Raw genomic sequence first — 17,346 nt, forward strand, 5'->3', positions numbered from 1 at the left:
ACATCCAATTTTGATAGAAATGCTTAACTACTAGAAATAAGAGGGAACTTCCTCAACCAAATATGTGAAGTTGCTCAGTCGTGTCCAACTCTTTGCGACCCCATGGACTGTAGCCTACCAGGCTCCTCCGTCCATGGGATTTTCCAGGCAAGAGTATTTCCTTTCCCAGGAAATCTTCGAGACCCAGGGATCAAACCCTGGTCTCCCTCATTGTAGGCAGACGCTTTTACTACTGTCTGACCCACCAGGGAAGTCAAAACCAAATAAAGTGCATGTTTAAAAAACCCATGGAGAGAGGAACCTGATGGACTACAGTCCATAGGGTCACAAAGAGTCTGACACAACTGAAGTGATTTAGCACACACGTATGCACTGTTAACAGTATACTTAATAGTAAAATTTTGAACGTTTTCTTCATAAAATCAAGTTTAAGACAAGGATGTTTAGTCTAATCAGTTCTCTCTAATACTGTACTAGGAATCCACTGTATTAAGTCAAGGGAAAGAAATAAAGGCATGTAGATTAGAAAGGAAGAAGAAAAATTGTTTTTATATGCACATAACATTGCCACAAAAACAGAAAATTCTAAGGAATCTTCAAAAAGATACTGTTAACAATAAGTAAATTTAGCAAGGTCACAAAATATAAAATCTATACAGAATTCAATTGTTTTTATATATACTAACAACAAAAAATTGGAAAATATAAATTTTTTAAATAAAAAGACTTTTACTTTCAGTAGCAAAAGAAATATAAAATACACATTTATAAATTTAACAGCATGCACAGTGAAAACTACAAATAGTGTTGCGATATGGAGACGTGAATAAATGGAAGAATATACCATGTTCAAGGAATAGAAGATTTGATATTGATAAGAAATAACCTCTTCGCATATTGATCTTTGGGCTCAACATAATCTCAGCAAAAATGCAGCAAATGTTTGTATAGATTATCAAAAATCCAGTTTTAAAGTTTGAATGAAATTACAAAGTATCTAGAGTAGCCAACGGAAAAGGCAATGGCACCCCACTCCAGTACTCTTGCCTGGAAAATCCCATGGATGGAGGAGCCTGGTAGGCTGCAGTCCATGGGGTCGCTGAGAGTCAGACACGACTGAGCGACTTCACTTTCACTTTTCACTTTCATGTACTGGAGAAGGAAATGGCAACCCACTCCAGTGTTCTTGCCTGGAGAATCCCAGGGACAGGGGAGCCTGGTGGGCTGCCAGACGTCTCTGGGGTCGCACAGAGTCGGACATGACTGAAGCGACATAGCAGCAGCAGAGTAGCCAAAACAATCTGTAAGAAGAACAAAACTGAAAGATTTTCATTATCTGATTTCATGATTTATCATTAGGCTAAAGTAATCAAGGCAGTATGTTTCCTACATCATAATAGACATAGATCAGTGAAACAGAATAGAGGCCAAACAACCTAGATCTCTACTTGTCCAGTTAAATTTTCAATTAAGACATCAGAGCTATTCAATAGGTAAAGAAAAGCTTTTTAACAATTGGTACTGAAACAGCTGGCTATAAATGTGGGCAAAAACCTGTATATTATTGTCCAGAGCAAGTTATTTGTGATAACTCCAAACTGGAAAAAAATTCAGATATCTTTCAATGAGTGAATGGATTAAAAAAAACCTGTAGTACATTCATATAATGGAATACTACTCAGCAATAAAAAGAACTATTTATATAAACAAAGGATGGGAAAAAGTTCATTTGACTGAAAAAGTCAATCTTAGAAGGTTTTATATGGTTCCATTTATGTAATATATTTGAAGTGATGAAATTATCATAAAACAGGTCATTGGGGGATAGGGTATGACTATAAAGGGATAATGTGAAGGAGTTTCTTTGCAATGATGTGACAGTCCTGTATTCCAGTCTTAGGGGTGGTTACATGAAGTTTCCGTAGTGGCTCAGATGGTAAAGAATCCGCCTGCAATGCAGGAAACCTGGGTTCGATCCCTGAGTTGAAAAGATCCCCTGGAGGAGGGCATGGCAACCCACTCCATTATTCTTGCCTAAAGAATACCCTGTGGACAAGGACCCTAGCAGGCTACAGTCCATAGGGGTTGCAAAGAGTCGGACACCACTCAGCAACTGAGCTCACACACATGAATCTGCACGTATGATAAGAATTCCATACTGTTGTACATACACAGTTCAGTTCAGTTCAGTCGCTCAGTCGTGTCCGACTCTTTGCAACCCCATGAATCGCAGTATGCCAGGCCTGCCTGTCCATCACCATCTCCCAGAGTTCACTCAAACTCGCATCCATTGAGTCGGTGATGCCATCCAGCCATCTCATCCTCTGTCGTCCCCTTTTCCTCCTGCCCCCAATTCCTCCCAGCATCAGAGTCTTTTCCAGTGAGTCAACTCTTCGCATGAGGTGGCCAAAGGACTGGAGTTTCAGCTTTAGCATCATTCCTTCCAAAGAAATCCCAGGGCTGATCTCCTTTAGAATGGACTGGTTGGACCTCCTTGCAGTCCAAGGGATTCTCAAGAATCTTCTCCAACACCACAGTGCAAAAGCATCAATTCTTCGGCACTCAGCTTTCTTCACAGTCCAACTCTCACATCCATACATGACCACTGGAAAAACCATAGCCTTGACTAGACGGACCTTTGTTGGCAAAGTAATGTCTTTGCTTTTCAATATGCTATCTAGGTTGGTCATAACTTTCCTTCCAAGGAGTAAGTGTCTTTTAATTTCATGGCTGCAGTCACCATCTGTAGTGATTTTGGAGCCCAAAAAAATAAAGTCTGATACTGTTTCCACTGTTTGCCCATCTATTTCCCATGAAGTGATGGGACCAGATGCCATGATCTTCGTTTTCTGAATGTTGAGCTTTAAGCCAACTTTTTCACTCTCCTCTTTTACTTTCATCAAGAGGCTCTTTAGTTCCTCTTCACTTTCTGCCCTAAGGGTGGTGTCATCTACATATCTGAGGTTATTGATATTTCTCCCGGCAATCTTGATTTCCAGCTTGTGCTTCTTTCAGCCCAGCGTTTCTCATGATGTACTCTGCATATAAGTTAACTAAGCAGGGTGACAATATACAGCCTTGACATACTGCTTTTCCTATTTGGTATTTACATATAAAAACTAGTGAAATCTGAAGCTTCCCTGGTGGCTCAGACAGTAAAGAATCCACCTGCAATGCAGGTGTCCTGGGTTCGATCCCTGGGTTGGGAAGATCCCCTGGTGGAGGGCATAGCAACCCACTCCAGTATTCTTGACTGAAGAATCCCCATGGACAGAGGAACCTGGCAGGCTACAGTCCATAGGCTCCCTAAGAGTCAGACACAACTGAACGACTAAGCACACTGAAATCTGAGTAAGTCTGTAGTCATGGTGTACTAGTGTCAGTTTCCTAGTTTTGATAATGTACTGTGGTTATATGTAAGATGTTATCATTGGGTGAAAAGTACATGGGAACACACCATACTAATTTTACAAATTCTTACAATTCTTCATGTTTTTGCTATTGTACACAATGCTATGATAAAAGTACTTATGCATTTATGTATTCTTTTTGTTTGTTAATATATTCTTATGTATTGGTAGTTTTATTTTTATAAGGTAGAATCCCCAAAGCACAAATGCTTGATTAATGGGAGTGTATGGTTTTTGTTTTAATTAATTCTTTTTCAAAAAGACTGGTCTAATTCACACCATCAATACTTGAGAGTACCTACTTCTCTGCTTTTCTAGTCCTGAATGTTGTTGTTTAATTTTGTCCAGTCTACTGATGATAAAGAATGCCATTTTATTATTATTCAAGTTATTTTTACCTGCTCCCTAACTTGATATATTTTTATATGTGTTTGTCTTTTGCATTTTCCCTTTTATAAATTGTTTATATCCTTTCCCTCATTTTCTTTTTTTGATTTTGAGCAACTGTTTGTATGCTAGGAATATTTTTTCCCAGTGTGGCATTTGCCTGTTGATTTGTTCATGACCTCTTCTATCACATACATTTTCTTTTATTAAAAATGTCTTTTTCCTTAAAGTGGCTAGGCTTTTTTCTGCCTTACTTGAGAATTTTTCACTACTTGATATACTACTTATAATTGATAATAATCACTACTTATAATTGATAAGTAATTATCAATACTTTCCTAGATTTTCTTATAATACTTTGTTGTCTTATTACTACTTATTTTATATATAGTATAATATTGAAATATATATGTGCTTTCTTGGACAAAGCACATATGGACAAAACATTATTTTAAGTGTCTGGAATACTATGTTTGACATATATTTGAATTTGTTTTTTAACTATTTATCTTTTTCTTCTCTGTGGGTCTTTTGTGGTGTCAGTACTTAAGTGTTTTGCTTATAGGTGATTTTATAAAAAGATAGGATCTTGTAAGACAAGTTCTTGATAACTTTTTAGTTCAGCCTTTATTATTCCAGTATGAACACTAACATCATTTTTCCTTTGAAAAATATATTTTAAACCATTGTGATTTTCATTTGAATTGCATTAAATATAAAAGATAATCATAAATTTGAATATTTATATATTAATGCACATTTGCAATGTGAGAGATTAAGGAGCAGTGAATTGTGATAAATTCATATTTAAATTTTGATTATCTGCTGTTCTTATCCACACTTTAGTGGCTGTTCTTGGAGTAATATTTTCAGAGGAATTTGTAGTGACAAGAAATATTCTAGGGCCCTTAGAAACAAGAATAGTATATCAGTTTTTCATATAATTAAATTGAAAAGATTTCTATTATTAAGATTTTTTCTTTTTAAGAACACAAATAGTAATTTTGTTTTTTTAGGGAAAAGATTCATTCTATGTGTTAGGATTACAGAATTTTTATGTTAATGACCTCTCTCTTCAATCTTATATTCAGAAGCGGTTGTTAGAAGCCATGGAGACATGTAACCACTCCCTCAAAAAAGAAGAGAGAAAAAGAAATCAACATAGTGAGTGCTTAATGTGCTGGTTTGACAGCAACACAGAGTTCACCTACCCCTCTCCATGGCCAGAAAAGTTCCCTCCCGTAGAGCGATGCTGTGCAAGGTAATGTGTGGTAATTCTTCAAAAACAGAGAGTGCAAAAAATAAGATAATAAAATTAACTTTTACAAAGCTTTTAAATATCTGTTTCGAGAATTAACAGATAATTTATGACATGTAAGCAACTGGTAATTACATCCAACTTTCCAAGGAATTTTCTCTGTCTGTCTCAGTTGGTTCTGTAGTTCTCTGCTTTGGTCCAATTCTGCTTCTCTGTTTCTCTCTTCTATTAAAGTTATTCCCCACCCTACTTACTGCCCCTGGCATCCCACGGTGTATATCTCTTCTCTTCCTCAAGAAATGTGTGAATTTTTATTTTCATTGCCAGTGTCTACTCCCAGCATTGTTTGACATGCTATGACTTTACCTTTTACATTCCCTAACCACCCAACAGGAAAGAAGAAAAGCAGGAAATAAAAGAGCTCCTCTCTTTTCTTGCCTCAAATCCATTTCAGTCCATTTCTTCTTTCTCTTCTTCATTAAAATGTTTTCCTTGTTTTTTCTCTTTTCTCATCTTCCCTGCAGTAATACCCAGATGGAAGTTGAGTTGCAGATAAAGTAAATGTCTCTCCATCACAATTTTTCCTTTTCTTAAAGCAAAGGGAAAGATGAAATAGACATTATAAAGTGTTTATTTTCCATTCTGGGTTTTGGAAAATGGAAGATGTAGAGATTTGTAGTATGTGTTATATATTCCTTTAGTATAAAAATCATATATACATGTATAATTTATATATTATATATATTTATGCATATATATATATTATATGTATTCTTAAATAAATGGGAAAATTTCCACTCAGTATGTTACAGTCATGGTTGTGTCTAAATTAGTAACAACAGAGAATCTGCTGCTTTATATTTTCTTTTTCTTAAAGGACAAATTGTTATTCTCATGTTTAAAAGCAAGGGTAACTCTTGCAAAATACTGAAGGGATGCTGAAAAACTATGATTGCTTGTAATGTATGAATTTTAAATCAAATACCTTGATTTATTTTCTAGGTATAAAATAATATCATTAGATGCTTGGCGTATAGATATAAGCAAGAACAACATAACCAAGGTTGACCAGAAGGCATTATATTTCTGTGGATTTCCTACTTTGAAACACATCAAACACAAAGTCAGTGGCTATTTAGTTCAGAAATTTTTTACTGTATTGAAAGTGAAGTAATTGTGGAAAAATAATTAAAAATTAAATTCTACGAATTCTTTTAAAGTTTTTTTTAAAGAAAAGTGGGGTTCAAGTATTCCAGCAAAGCAGTCGTGGAGAAAACATGATGTTGGAAATCTTAGTGAATGCTGAGTCAGATGAACTTGTAAGTATTTTCTTTACTGTATATTATACATAAAAGCATTCTAGCTGCAGTGTGTTTGCCAAAGTAGTATAACATGTAGGAACTCCACAAGTTCACAGGAAATAAGGATAGAGTAAAGAAACATTTACACAGATTAAAGGATGTGTATAATTGTGACATAATGAGCTAAAAAATGCTGAAGGAATTTTGAAAGATGAGCTGTGTGAATTTAGGTTAAGTACAGGTCTGTAGATAGAAATAGATTTAAGCAGGGTACTAACAGAAAGCTTATCACAAAGAGGAAGAAGGAGGGGAAGGGTATGCCAGTTGAAAAAAATAACATGAGCTGGGAATTACAGTGAAAAGTAAGTGTGATATTAGCATATTATCTTTTTAACCTTTCTGTATGTCTGAAATTTTTAATACTTTTTCTTTTTTTAGAGTAAATGTGATGTATTTGAGGAGAAGGAATAGATAAACCTGACTGAAGCAGAGGACTTGTGTTGGGAAATAGTAGAAGATAAGGCTGAAAAAACAGATTGAGGCCAGATTATGGAGGACCTTGAATACCAGGCTAAGGAGTTTGGACTTATTTTTTTGTGACTGTTATCTTGAAATTGGTATTTTCATAAAAATTAATTTGGTAGCAGCGTAATAGACTAAATTGCATAAAAGAGAAATGGAAGAAAATGGAAAAGCCTGTAAGTTGAGGTTGTGGTTGTAGAAGCCTTAGATAATAAAGACATAAACTGTGAAAGTGGTAATAGATCTAGATGAACAAGACTAAATTCACAAGTTCCGTCATTTGTTCAAAAATAGGGGATGAAAAGAAAAAGAAAATATTAAATATGACTGACTCTAAATATCAGACTAATCAATTGAAAAATTTATTGGAATAAAGAAGTTAAAATGGGAGAGGCACTTGTTTGAGGGGATAAATGATCAGTAATAGAATTTTAAGTTGGTTCTAGAACATTTATCTGGAGCTGCCCTGTCAGCCTTTCTTAGCAGGGTTCCACAAGAGATTTAAGCCCTAATGTGCTAAGTCATCCATTTGCTTATAAAAATTAAATTAGTTTTTATGCATTTGGAATAGTACTAGTTATGTATCATCCTTAGGAGAATTAGTAAAATCCCTAGTCCAATTGTTTTTTGTGTTCTGTGGTTCAGATTAAAAACTTCAGTCAAGAAAGATGATTATACTCAGTTGAATACGTAGAGCTGAGGCTTAGAGGGCAATGGGGATATGCAGGTCGTGAGCAGGGAAATGATGGCTGGGGCCTTGGGGCTGACTTCCCTGAAAAAAGGGAATTCTGAGGGTTCAAGGGTATAAAGGGTATAAAGGGTTCACAGGTATAAAGGGTAGAAAAGGAGCCAGTAAAAGTGAGAGTGCTCAGAGAAGAAAGAGAATGATTCCCAAGTTAAGTAGTATCACAAAAGCACGAGCAGATGGTACATGCAGTTCAAGAACAGTGAAAACTAGGTCTGTGAATTAGACCTAGTGAATTAAACTAGGTCCTTTGGTCACCATTATTGGACTTTGAGAATTCCATTCCAGTAGGTTGTTGGAGGCAGAAGTCCAGTTCCTGAGTACTAGTCTGCGACTAGTTAGATGGAAAGTAAAGGAAGCAGATCTTAACCCCTTAGTTCAGAAGTTTCTCATTGAAAAAAAGGCTGGAAACATAGCTGTAGGTAAAGAAGAGGCAGTTTGTTAAGCAGAGCAGAACAGTAGAGCTTCTTAAGCAGAGCAGTAGGGCTGAAGAACAACGGAGGTCTTAAAGTCACCGTGGAGGGAACGGATGTGAAGAAATAAGGGATTTCCTGTAGGGCTTAAGTGAAAGGATTAATCTGGGCAAGTAGGATAAATTTTCCTCCAAATGAAGGGAAGTGTGGGAGAATGAAATTAGATATATAGAAAGGAAAAGTATGAGCCTAGTTCTAATAATATTGAAACTTGTTTTATCAGAATAGTCATTTTTTTATATGTTCACAGTAAGAAATGTCTTCATATAATAAATACAATAAAGTTATCTCCCAAAGTCGAAAAATAGTCATCTCTAATTATTAAAGAAATATTTGCTTATAATGATCAAGCATAATAAAAAGGGGATGAAAATTTATACTTCAACTTCAGTTTCTACTACAAAGCTGTCTAACCAATAGTAGTAATGTTTCCTTTTAAGAATTTTTACTTAAGATATTTTTCAAACAGAATATTTATACAGTAATCAGTTGGTATCCATGGAGCATTGGTTCCAGGACACTCGGTTGATCCTAAAATCCAGTGGATGCTCAAGTCTCTTATATAAAATGGTGTTGTAGCTTCCGTCGTGGCTCAGTGGTAAAGAATCTGCTAGCCAGTGCAGGAGAAAATGGGTTCAGTCCCTGATACGGGAAGATCCCACATGCCTGCGGAGCAGCTACATCCATGTGCCCCCCCCCCCCAAAAAAAAGCTGTAATGTTTGCATATGACCTACATATATACTCCCTTTATTGCTTATAACACCTAACACAATATAAATAATTGTAAATACAATTTGTATGCTATGTAAATAGTTGCCAACATTTGGCAAATTCAAGTTTTGCTTTTTGAAACTTTCTGAAGTTTTTTTTTTCCTCAAAGTATTCTCCATTAGAGGTTGGTTGAGTCTGCAGATGTGGAACCCATGGATACAAAAAGCTGATTATACAGCATTTTATAGTTTACAAAGGTTTTTGTGTATATTATTTTATCCTTAAATGAATATTGTGAGGTAGATGTTACAGCTTCTCATAAAACAGACTCAGTGGGATTAAAGGATTTGCTTAACACTCTGTAGCTGAAAAGAAATAGAATCCAATTTTGAACCCGTGGTTTCTAACTTGAGATAAGTCCAGTGTTCTTATTTAATCATACCAATCACAAACGAAATCACATTTCTTAGATTCTTTTTTTGCTGTCCGTCTGATATACAATAATGAGTAAAGCTCTTTTCTAGATATCTGTGCTGTTCTTTTCACTTTTTTCAGTTCCAATGAGAAAAATAAACAGATAATCATGAGAATAATAGAATCATAGAATTTTACTACTGGATGGAATTTTGTAAAGCAACTAATCCAGCTCATTAATTTTACAAATTAAAAACAATTAAATTAAGGAGATTGAAAAGCAGACATTGGCTCAGCTAGTTAGAAGCAGAACTAAAAACCTGAGTTTCTTGGTGAACATTATTTCTATTAATGTTGGCTATATTATGAGCAATAATACTCACGTTATAGGTCAGTGTTCTTTTGTTTGAATTTACTGATATCTCTTTTCTCACCAAGTAATCTCATTTAGGATTAAAATCAGTGGGCTATACTTCAGTAATAACTGCCAATGCTGTTGAAGAAATGAGGAGGAGGCAAGCTTCCTAGTGTGATATTTATACTGTTGAAAAGTACTTAAGTTGGTCATAGTTCCCGTCTAATAAGAGATTGGCAGAGGAGAAGGTTATGTTGGTAAACTTCCACAGATTCATAATAAATTATAAAGAGTAAAATAAGGCAGATAGGTAAAAACAACTTAAAACTATTTTTTTAAAAAAGGAAAGGGGAAAAAACCAAAAATCTAAAGGAACAGAAATCCTAGAAAGAAAAAAAAAAGAGTAGCAATAAAGGCACAACTTAGAGAAGAGAAATTTAAAAAGCAAAATTTGACTGGATAGAATAATTAAGTTGAAATAAAGTAGTGAAGAGGAGTTACTAGCAGGGAATAATTAGCTTGAGTGATCAAATATTTTTATATTTTAATTACTAAGGTGGGGTTTTATAGATTTCAAGTACACAGTTGTAAACACAAGCCAGTTTTAATTATTTAATTTTGCCTCTGTAAAATTTTCTCTTGGACCTAAAACAGTAATGAACTTTTCTGCTTTTACTTTAAGAGTGTAGAAAATATAGCTTCATCAGTGCTTGGGAAGTCTGTCTTTGTTAATTGGCCTCATCTTGAAGAAGCTAGAGTTGTTGGTGTATCAGATGGAGAAACTAAGTAAGATTTTATTTGTAATTTTTAAAGTGTGTATATGCTTTGCTATTTGATGGCTTTTATTCATACATTTTGAAGAAGGAAATGGCAGCTCACTCCAGCATTCTTGCCTAGAGAATCCTGTGGACAGAGGAACCTGGTGGGCTGCTGTCCATAGGGTCGCACAGAGTCAGACACAACTGAAGCGACTTAGCAGCAGTAGCAGCATTCATACATTTTAACTGATACAGTATTTGTAAAATATTTACACTTTCTAGTGGAAATGAAAGTTCTCTAATCACACGCTTCAAGTTCAACCACTGTTGACATTTTATTGTACATCCCTTGAGATGCATATATTTTAGACGCATATATTATTTTTACCCTTTTGCCTTCTTTTCCTTTTAATAGCTTGAAAGTTTCCATATCCTAATTCTTTTCTACCAGTTGTCATTGTTAGCAAATATATTTATTTCTGACAAGACTGACTAGCATATGTAACTTTACCTTTTCCATACCCTTCCCAGGTTTCATTTAAATAATATGTAATTTTTAAAACATATATCTTCTATTCTAAAGATAATTTCTTAACACTTTATTAAATTTCACAATCATTTTATCAGTGAGTATTTAGACAATCTATTCTTTGACATCTTTTATGTTTATATCATATAAACTTGGTCTGACGTCTTATTCTTTTTTCATGTTTAAAACTTCCTAAAGTAATATTTTTTCCAGAGAAAATGTAAGGATGTTAATGCTTTCTGAATTATTACTTATCCAAAAAATTTTTTGTGTTGTTTTTCCCCCACATATGTTTAGAATTAGAAACCTTAGATCTCTGCAAACATATCTCAGTTTGTCTTGTCATTTAATTTTGTTGGTGAGAAGTCAACCCTAATATGAATCTTGAGGATTCTTTTTTAATCACCAGAATTCACTTCCCCTGCCTTTTTGTTGAAGTTTAGTTTTTTATTAGTTGTTGTTTTTTTTTAATGGATCATGCTTTTGGTCTAAGCACTCTTCACCTAACCCTAAGTCCCAAAGATTATCTTGAAATTTTTTTATAGTTTTTCCTCCTTTTGCACTTAAATCCATGATCTATTTTGAATTGATTTTTATATGAGGTATGAGGTCCAGTTTCATATATTTACCTATGAATATTGAATTGCTTGCTCTAGCACTGTTTGTTGAAAAAACTCTCCTTCCTCCATTAGGTTGCTTCTACATCTTTGTCAAAAATAAGTTGAGCATATGTGTATGGATCTGCATTGTGGGTTCCCCATTTTGTTCCATTTGTCTCTGTGTCTGTTTTTATGCCAGCACCGCATTGTGTTGTTACTGTAGCTATGTAGTGAGTCTTAACCTTAGGTAGAGGATTCCTTCCACCATTTTTTTATTTTTCAAAATTATTTAAGATATTTTTGGTCCTTTGCCTTTCCATATATATTTTAGAATTTTTTTAATATCTATAAAAAATCCTTGATAGATTTTGATAGGAATTTTATTAAACATAATTTGGGGAGATTTGACATCTTTGTTGAATTTTCTGATCCAAATGGATCTCCTTTTATTGCTCCATTAATTTTAATCTTTGATTTCTTTTATCGCTATTTTGTTGTTTCAGCATACTGAACCTGTGCATATTTTGTTAGATTTATACCTGCTGCTAAGTCGCTTCAGTCGTGTCCGACTCTGTGCGACCCCATAGACGGCAGCCGATGAGGCTCCCCCGTCCCTGGGATTCTCCAGGCAAGAACACTGGAGTGGGTTTATACCTACATAAGTATTTAAAATTTTTGAAGCCACTATAAATGGTATTGGGCCTCCCAGATGGATCGGTGATAAAGAATGCGCCTACAGTGCAGGAGATGTGGGTTCAATCCCTGGGTCAGGATGATACCCTAGAGAAGGGAATGGCTACTCATTCCAATATTCTTGCCTGAAGAGTTCCATGGACAGAGGATCCTCTCAGGCTGCAGTCTATGGGGTCACAAAAGAGTCGGACATTACTTAGCGACTAAACAACCACAATAAATGGTATTATATTTTAAGGTTCCGTTTCCCCTGCTAGTATACAGAAATATAATTGATCCTGTATATTAATTTTATGTCCTAAGACCTAGCTAAACTTACTTCCCTGCCTTTTTTTCTTAGAGTTCAGGTCAGTTATTTTGTAGAATTCTGAATTTATGTAGTTGTTTCCTATTAGTGTCATTTAAATTGGTCCTCCATCCCACATATTTCCTGTAAACTGGGAGTTAGGTATGGTGGCTTGATTAGGATCAAGTTAAACTTTTTTTCAGCAAAAATACTGTATTGAATTTGAGATTATTAATTCTTTAAAAATTTGTATTTTATTATGTATTTATTTTAATTTCTTAAAGAGACAGAATACTATTTGTTTTTAAATTTTGATTAAAATATTTTACAAGTCCTTGTTCTGAAATTCCTTTTACAGTTTTAAAAAAGGTTTTTTGTGTTTTTTTTTTCTATTATACCATGTAGAAATTTTTTCACTCTGAAGACTCACACTACTGGAACTCTATGTTAAACCACAAATTTGGGGTAATTTAATTTTTATTTTAATTTTCAAGGTTTTACTTGGAAGAACCTCCAGGAACACAGAAGCTTTATTTGGGAAGAACTGCACCACCATCTAAAGTGGTCCATCTTGGAGACAAAGAACAATGTAATTGGACAAAAGAAGTACAAGGAATTTCAGAATAGTGAGTATTATAAACAGTATTTAATGTCATTGAACTAGAATGTGCTGGTCTAATGTACTTATTTTTTAACTGATTTTTCACTTAACACTGTGGTCACATCTTCATTTTATATATTAAAAAAGTAATGAGTTCTAATTTAAAATAAAACCTAATTAAAAGCAGTTAGAACCTTGTCCAGTTTGTCAGTAAAATACTTCACCACGTACTGAAAAAGAAAGGAGGGAAGGAAAGACATAATCACTTACCCTAGGAATACACAGTTAATAAGTTGCCTGAATTTCAGCATTCATTTTACTAACCATAAGGTCATGAATTTCTTGGCCACATGTAAGTAATAAGAATAAGATGGAATACTCTCCTTTGTTTTTCACCCTTCCCTCCTCCCTACGCTTCTGTCTCCCTATGTCCAAACCCCTTATGCCCCTGAATTCAGAAATGCAAGTTCTATACCAACTAATGAACGAAGAAGCTAACCCTGGATTTTCAGGATGCTTTGTGTCCCATGATCCCACTCTAACAGTACCTCTCTTTTTTCATCCAAACACTGGAATTCCTTAAATCAAGATAGAGTAATAGAAACTGGCAGTGGCACATAAAGTGTTGTTATAAATGTACATCCATCAGTCCTCTTGTTTAAACTGTAATAGCATCTATTGATAAATAAGAACTCAAGAAGATATCTCTTCTGTAATTTAGGAGCTATCGCTTCTCGGCCTTTTGGCTAAGATCAAGTGTAATTTAGGAGCTAATACCAGGCCATAATATTCTAAAATTATTAAACAGGAAAAATTTTAAAACTACCATGAAAAGCTATCCAGCATAAAAGGATAGCTGTTAGAGGGAAAAGTAGAGCATTTTTTGCCTCCCAAGGCAATGGCACCCCACTCCAGTACTCTTGCCTGGAAAATCCCATGGACGGAGGAGCCTGGTAGGCTGAAGTCCATGGGGTCGCTAAGAGTTGGACACGACTGAATGACTTCCCTTTCACTCTTCACTTTCATACATTGGAGAAGGAAATGGCAACCCACTCCAGTGTTCTTGCATAGAGAATCCCAGGGATGGGGGAGCCTGGTGGGCTGCCGTCTGTGGGGTCGCACAGAGTCGGACACGACTGAAGCGACTTAGCAGCAGCAGTAGCAGTTGGCAACCCACTCCAGTGTTCTTGCCTGGAGAATCCCAGGGACGGAGGATCCTGGTGGGCTGCTGTCTATGGGGTCGCACAGAGTCGGACATGACTGACGTGACTTAGCAGCAGCAGCAGTGTAAGTCAGATACCCTTGTCATGGCTCACATTATTCTGAATTTTATTTTATAGCACATAAATAGAATTAATAGATTTATGAGTATGATTAATGATTCTTTTCATGGATAGTATGCTCCATAAGGATAGGGAACACATCTGGCTTTTTCACCATAATTTAAATTTTGCTATAAAAAATATATATAGTAATGTTATTAAACTACATACTATGTAGGTAACTATAATATAATATGTACATATTATATAATATACTTAGGTATATATATAATACATATATTTAAGTATAAGCGTGTATACAAAAATTAAAATTGTGATTTTTATAATTAGTTCACTAGATGTTCTAAGTATTAATATGGGCATACTGAAGACTGAATCAGTGAGCTAAAAAATCAAGCTGAGAAAGGATCAGCAAACTTTCTGTAAAGGCTGGAGAGTAAATACTTTAGGTTTTGTGGATTTTATGGTTTTTGTTACAGCTACTCAACTCTGTTGTTGTATCACAAAAGCAGCCATTGACGTTAAATAAATGAATGGCTGTTTGAACAAAATTTACTTACAACAGCAGGAAGCAGTCTGAATTTGGCCAATGACCATAGCTTGCCAACCCCTGGTTTAGATTGAAAAGGCCCACTGAATGCCTGTCAGTCAGTCTCTATTGTCTGTGTTTTTAGATTCACCTGTTCTGGATATTTCATACAAATGGAATCACATAATATGTGACCTTTTCTATCTGGCTGATTTCACATAGCATGTTTAGGGGGTTCATACACATTGTAGTATATCAGTACTTACTTCTTTTTATGGGCAAATATTTCATTGTACGTATGTGTCACCTTTTGTTTATGCGTTCATCTGTTGGTGGACATATGGTTTCTTTCCACCTTTCTGCTATTGTGAATAGCACTGCTATGAGCATTGGTCTATAAATATTTATTTGATGACATGTTTCCAGTTCTTTGGTTATATACCTAAAAGTGAAATTGCTGGGCTGTTTAGCACTTCTGTGTTTAACTTTCTGAGGAACTGTAAAAACTGTTTTCCACAGTGGGTGCACCATTTTACACTCCCATCAGCAGTGTACAAGTGTTTCAGTTTCTCCATATCCTTTCCACCATTCTTGTTTTTGCTGCTTTTTGTTATAGCCAGCCTAGTGGGTATGAAACATAGGAGTTTCTTATAACTCTCTAAATTCTTATTTAATCTTACAGACTTTGGGAAGGGTAGCCACAGAATAGTGTAAAAAGTCTTATTAGGTACTCAGAACTACTAGCATATTTATTTAAAATTTATTTATGGATTTGATTATGAGTTGGTGGTTTGATGTTGATTATCATTATAGAATGTATATACACTCGTACACGACTTCGTTTATTTTTTATTTTTTCTTTGAGCTACCTGAGAAGAAAAGGAATAATAATAAACGAAACATCTGCAGTTGTATATGGTCAGTTACTCACAGGTCGTAAATATCAAATAAATCAAAATGGAGAAGTCCGTCTAGAGAAACAGTGGTCAAAACAAGTTCTTCCATTTGTTTATCAAACCATTGTCAAAGTAAGTCTCCATCAGGTCTCCGTCCTATCTTAATGTACACTGTTGTACACTGTATGAAGAAAAGATTAAATCATATTAATATGCAGCAACATATAGTTGATATTGTTATTTAATGTAATTTGCAAGGTACTGTGGTCTTTAAAAGGAGTATAACATGCTCAGACACTCATTCTGGGTATGTCTAGGAAACTTGTCTTTTGTATTTATTTATTTTTATCCTTAAAAAATCTTGCTTTAAATAAAGTAGTAAATTTATTGCTATTGTGTTTGTGATCTTAGATGTTGTGAGGGGACCAAGTTTTTTTAAAGCATGTAGCGATAATGTAATTTTGGTGAGATAGTGTAGCATAGTGAGTAAGAGCACCGACTGAGTTTATTTCTTAGCTATATAACCTAAGACAAGATTGCCTCTTTCCATGCTTTAGTTTCCTCATCTATAAAGTGGGTCTAGTAATGGCCTTTGCTACAGAGGGTTGTCTTGAGGATGAAATGAGCTAATAAATTTGTGAAGTACCTAGAAGAGTGTGTGGCATGTAAGGAGATAAAATTTCATTTCTAGTATTGTTATGTAGAAAATCTTTACATTTGACATTTGTAGACTACATAGTCATAATCCCATAGGAAAAAAATCTTGATATACAATCTATAGAAATTTTGACCATGATGACTCACTTTTATATTTCATTCTACATAGGACATCCGAGCTTTTGACTCCCGTTTCTCCAGTATAAAAACATTGGATGACTTGTTTCCTCCTAGAAGTATGGTCTTTATGCTGGGAACACCCTACTATGGATGCACTGGAGAGGTTAGTTTCTGTTATTATTACTAATTAAAATTCTTCCTGGTTTCAAGTTAATACAATTATTTAACTTCTCTTCATTTAGGTGTAAAGTAAAAATGTAATACTGAAGGGGAAAAATAAGAAAAAATTTATTCATCTAATTTATAAGCACAGTATTTGGCTATATATTTTTAGTGTTGAGCACATTGAGATCAGGAGGTGATGGAAAAAGAATTCAGATTCTGATCTGGTTTTTTGTAGGTTTATTTATCGTGGTAGCATGCATGAGGCGGTTCTGAAATTATTTTAGATGTATTATTATGTATTTTAGATGTAAATTATGATGAATTTATATATGTGTTGATGTTTTGGGGAATTCCACCTCTCACATGAGAAGAGGTACATGCATGTATAGAACAGGAGAATGCAAGAAGAACTTGTGAGGAAAGATTAAAATTGGAGGTAGTAATGTGGACTCATAATTACTAAAATACCTTTAAAGATTTATAGGTATGTATATAGGCACGTGTGTGTATATATCTTTGTGTGTATATTTGTAGATGCATAAATGTATATGTCTCAATACATAGATATATTTTCTGGCTCTATTTGCTTTAAGAATTGGAAGCAAAGACACCGTGGTACCATGTAACATGTTGATCTTGATCTCTAACACCAT

General features: G+C 34.7%; 1 protein-coding gene across 4 annotated transcripts in view; it reads left to right on the top strand.

The window, feature by feature from the left end:
- Nucleotides 1–17,346, top strand: part of XRN1 (5'-3' exoribonuclease 1) — a 113,033-nt gene that overhangs the window by 35,050 nt on the left and 60,637 nt on the right. For all 4 annotated transcript variants that reach the window (XM_061419614.1, XM_061419637.1, XM_061419625.1 and 1 more), the window contains 7 exons: nucleotides 4,889–5,058; nucleotides 6,058–6,178; nucleotides 6,276–6,374; nucleotides 10,260–10,363; nucleotides 12,937–13,068; nucleotides 15,721–15,883; nucleotides 16,578–16,691. In XM_061419614.1, coding sequence (XP_061275598.1) covers nucleotides 4,889–5,058; nucleotides 6,058–6,178; nucleotides 6,276–6,374; nucleotides 10,260–10,363; nucleotides 12,937–13,068; nucleotides 15,721–15,883; nucleotides 16,578–16,691 — 903 coding nt within the window. The remainder of the gene's footprint in view (nucleotides 1–4,888; nucleotides 5,059–6,057; nucleotides 6,179–6,275; nucleotides 6,375–10,259; nucleotides 10,364–12,936; nucleotides 13,069–15,720; nucleotides 15,884–16,577; nucleotides 16,692–17,346) is intronic.

Source organism: Bos javanicus, chromosome 1, assembly GCF_032452875.1.
Source record: "Bos javanicus breed banteng chromosome 1, ARS-OSU_banteng_1.0, whole genome shotgun sequence".
Lineage (NCBI taxonomy): Eukaryota > Metazoa > Chordata > Mammalia > Artiodactyla > Bovidae > Bos > Bos javanicus.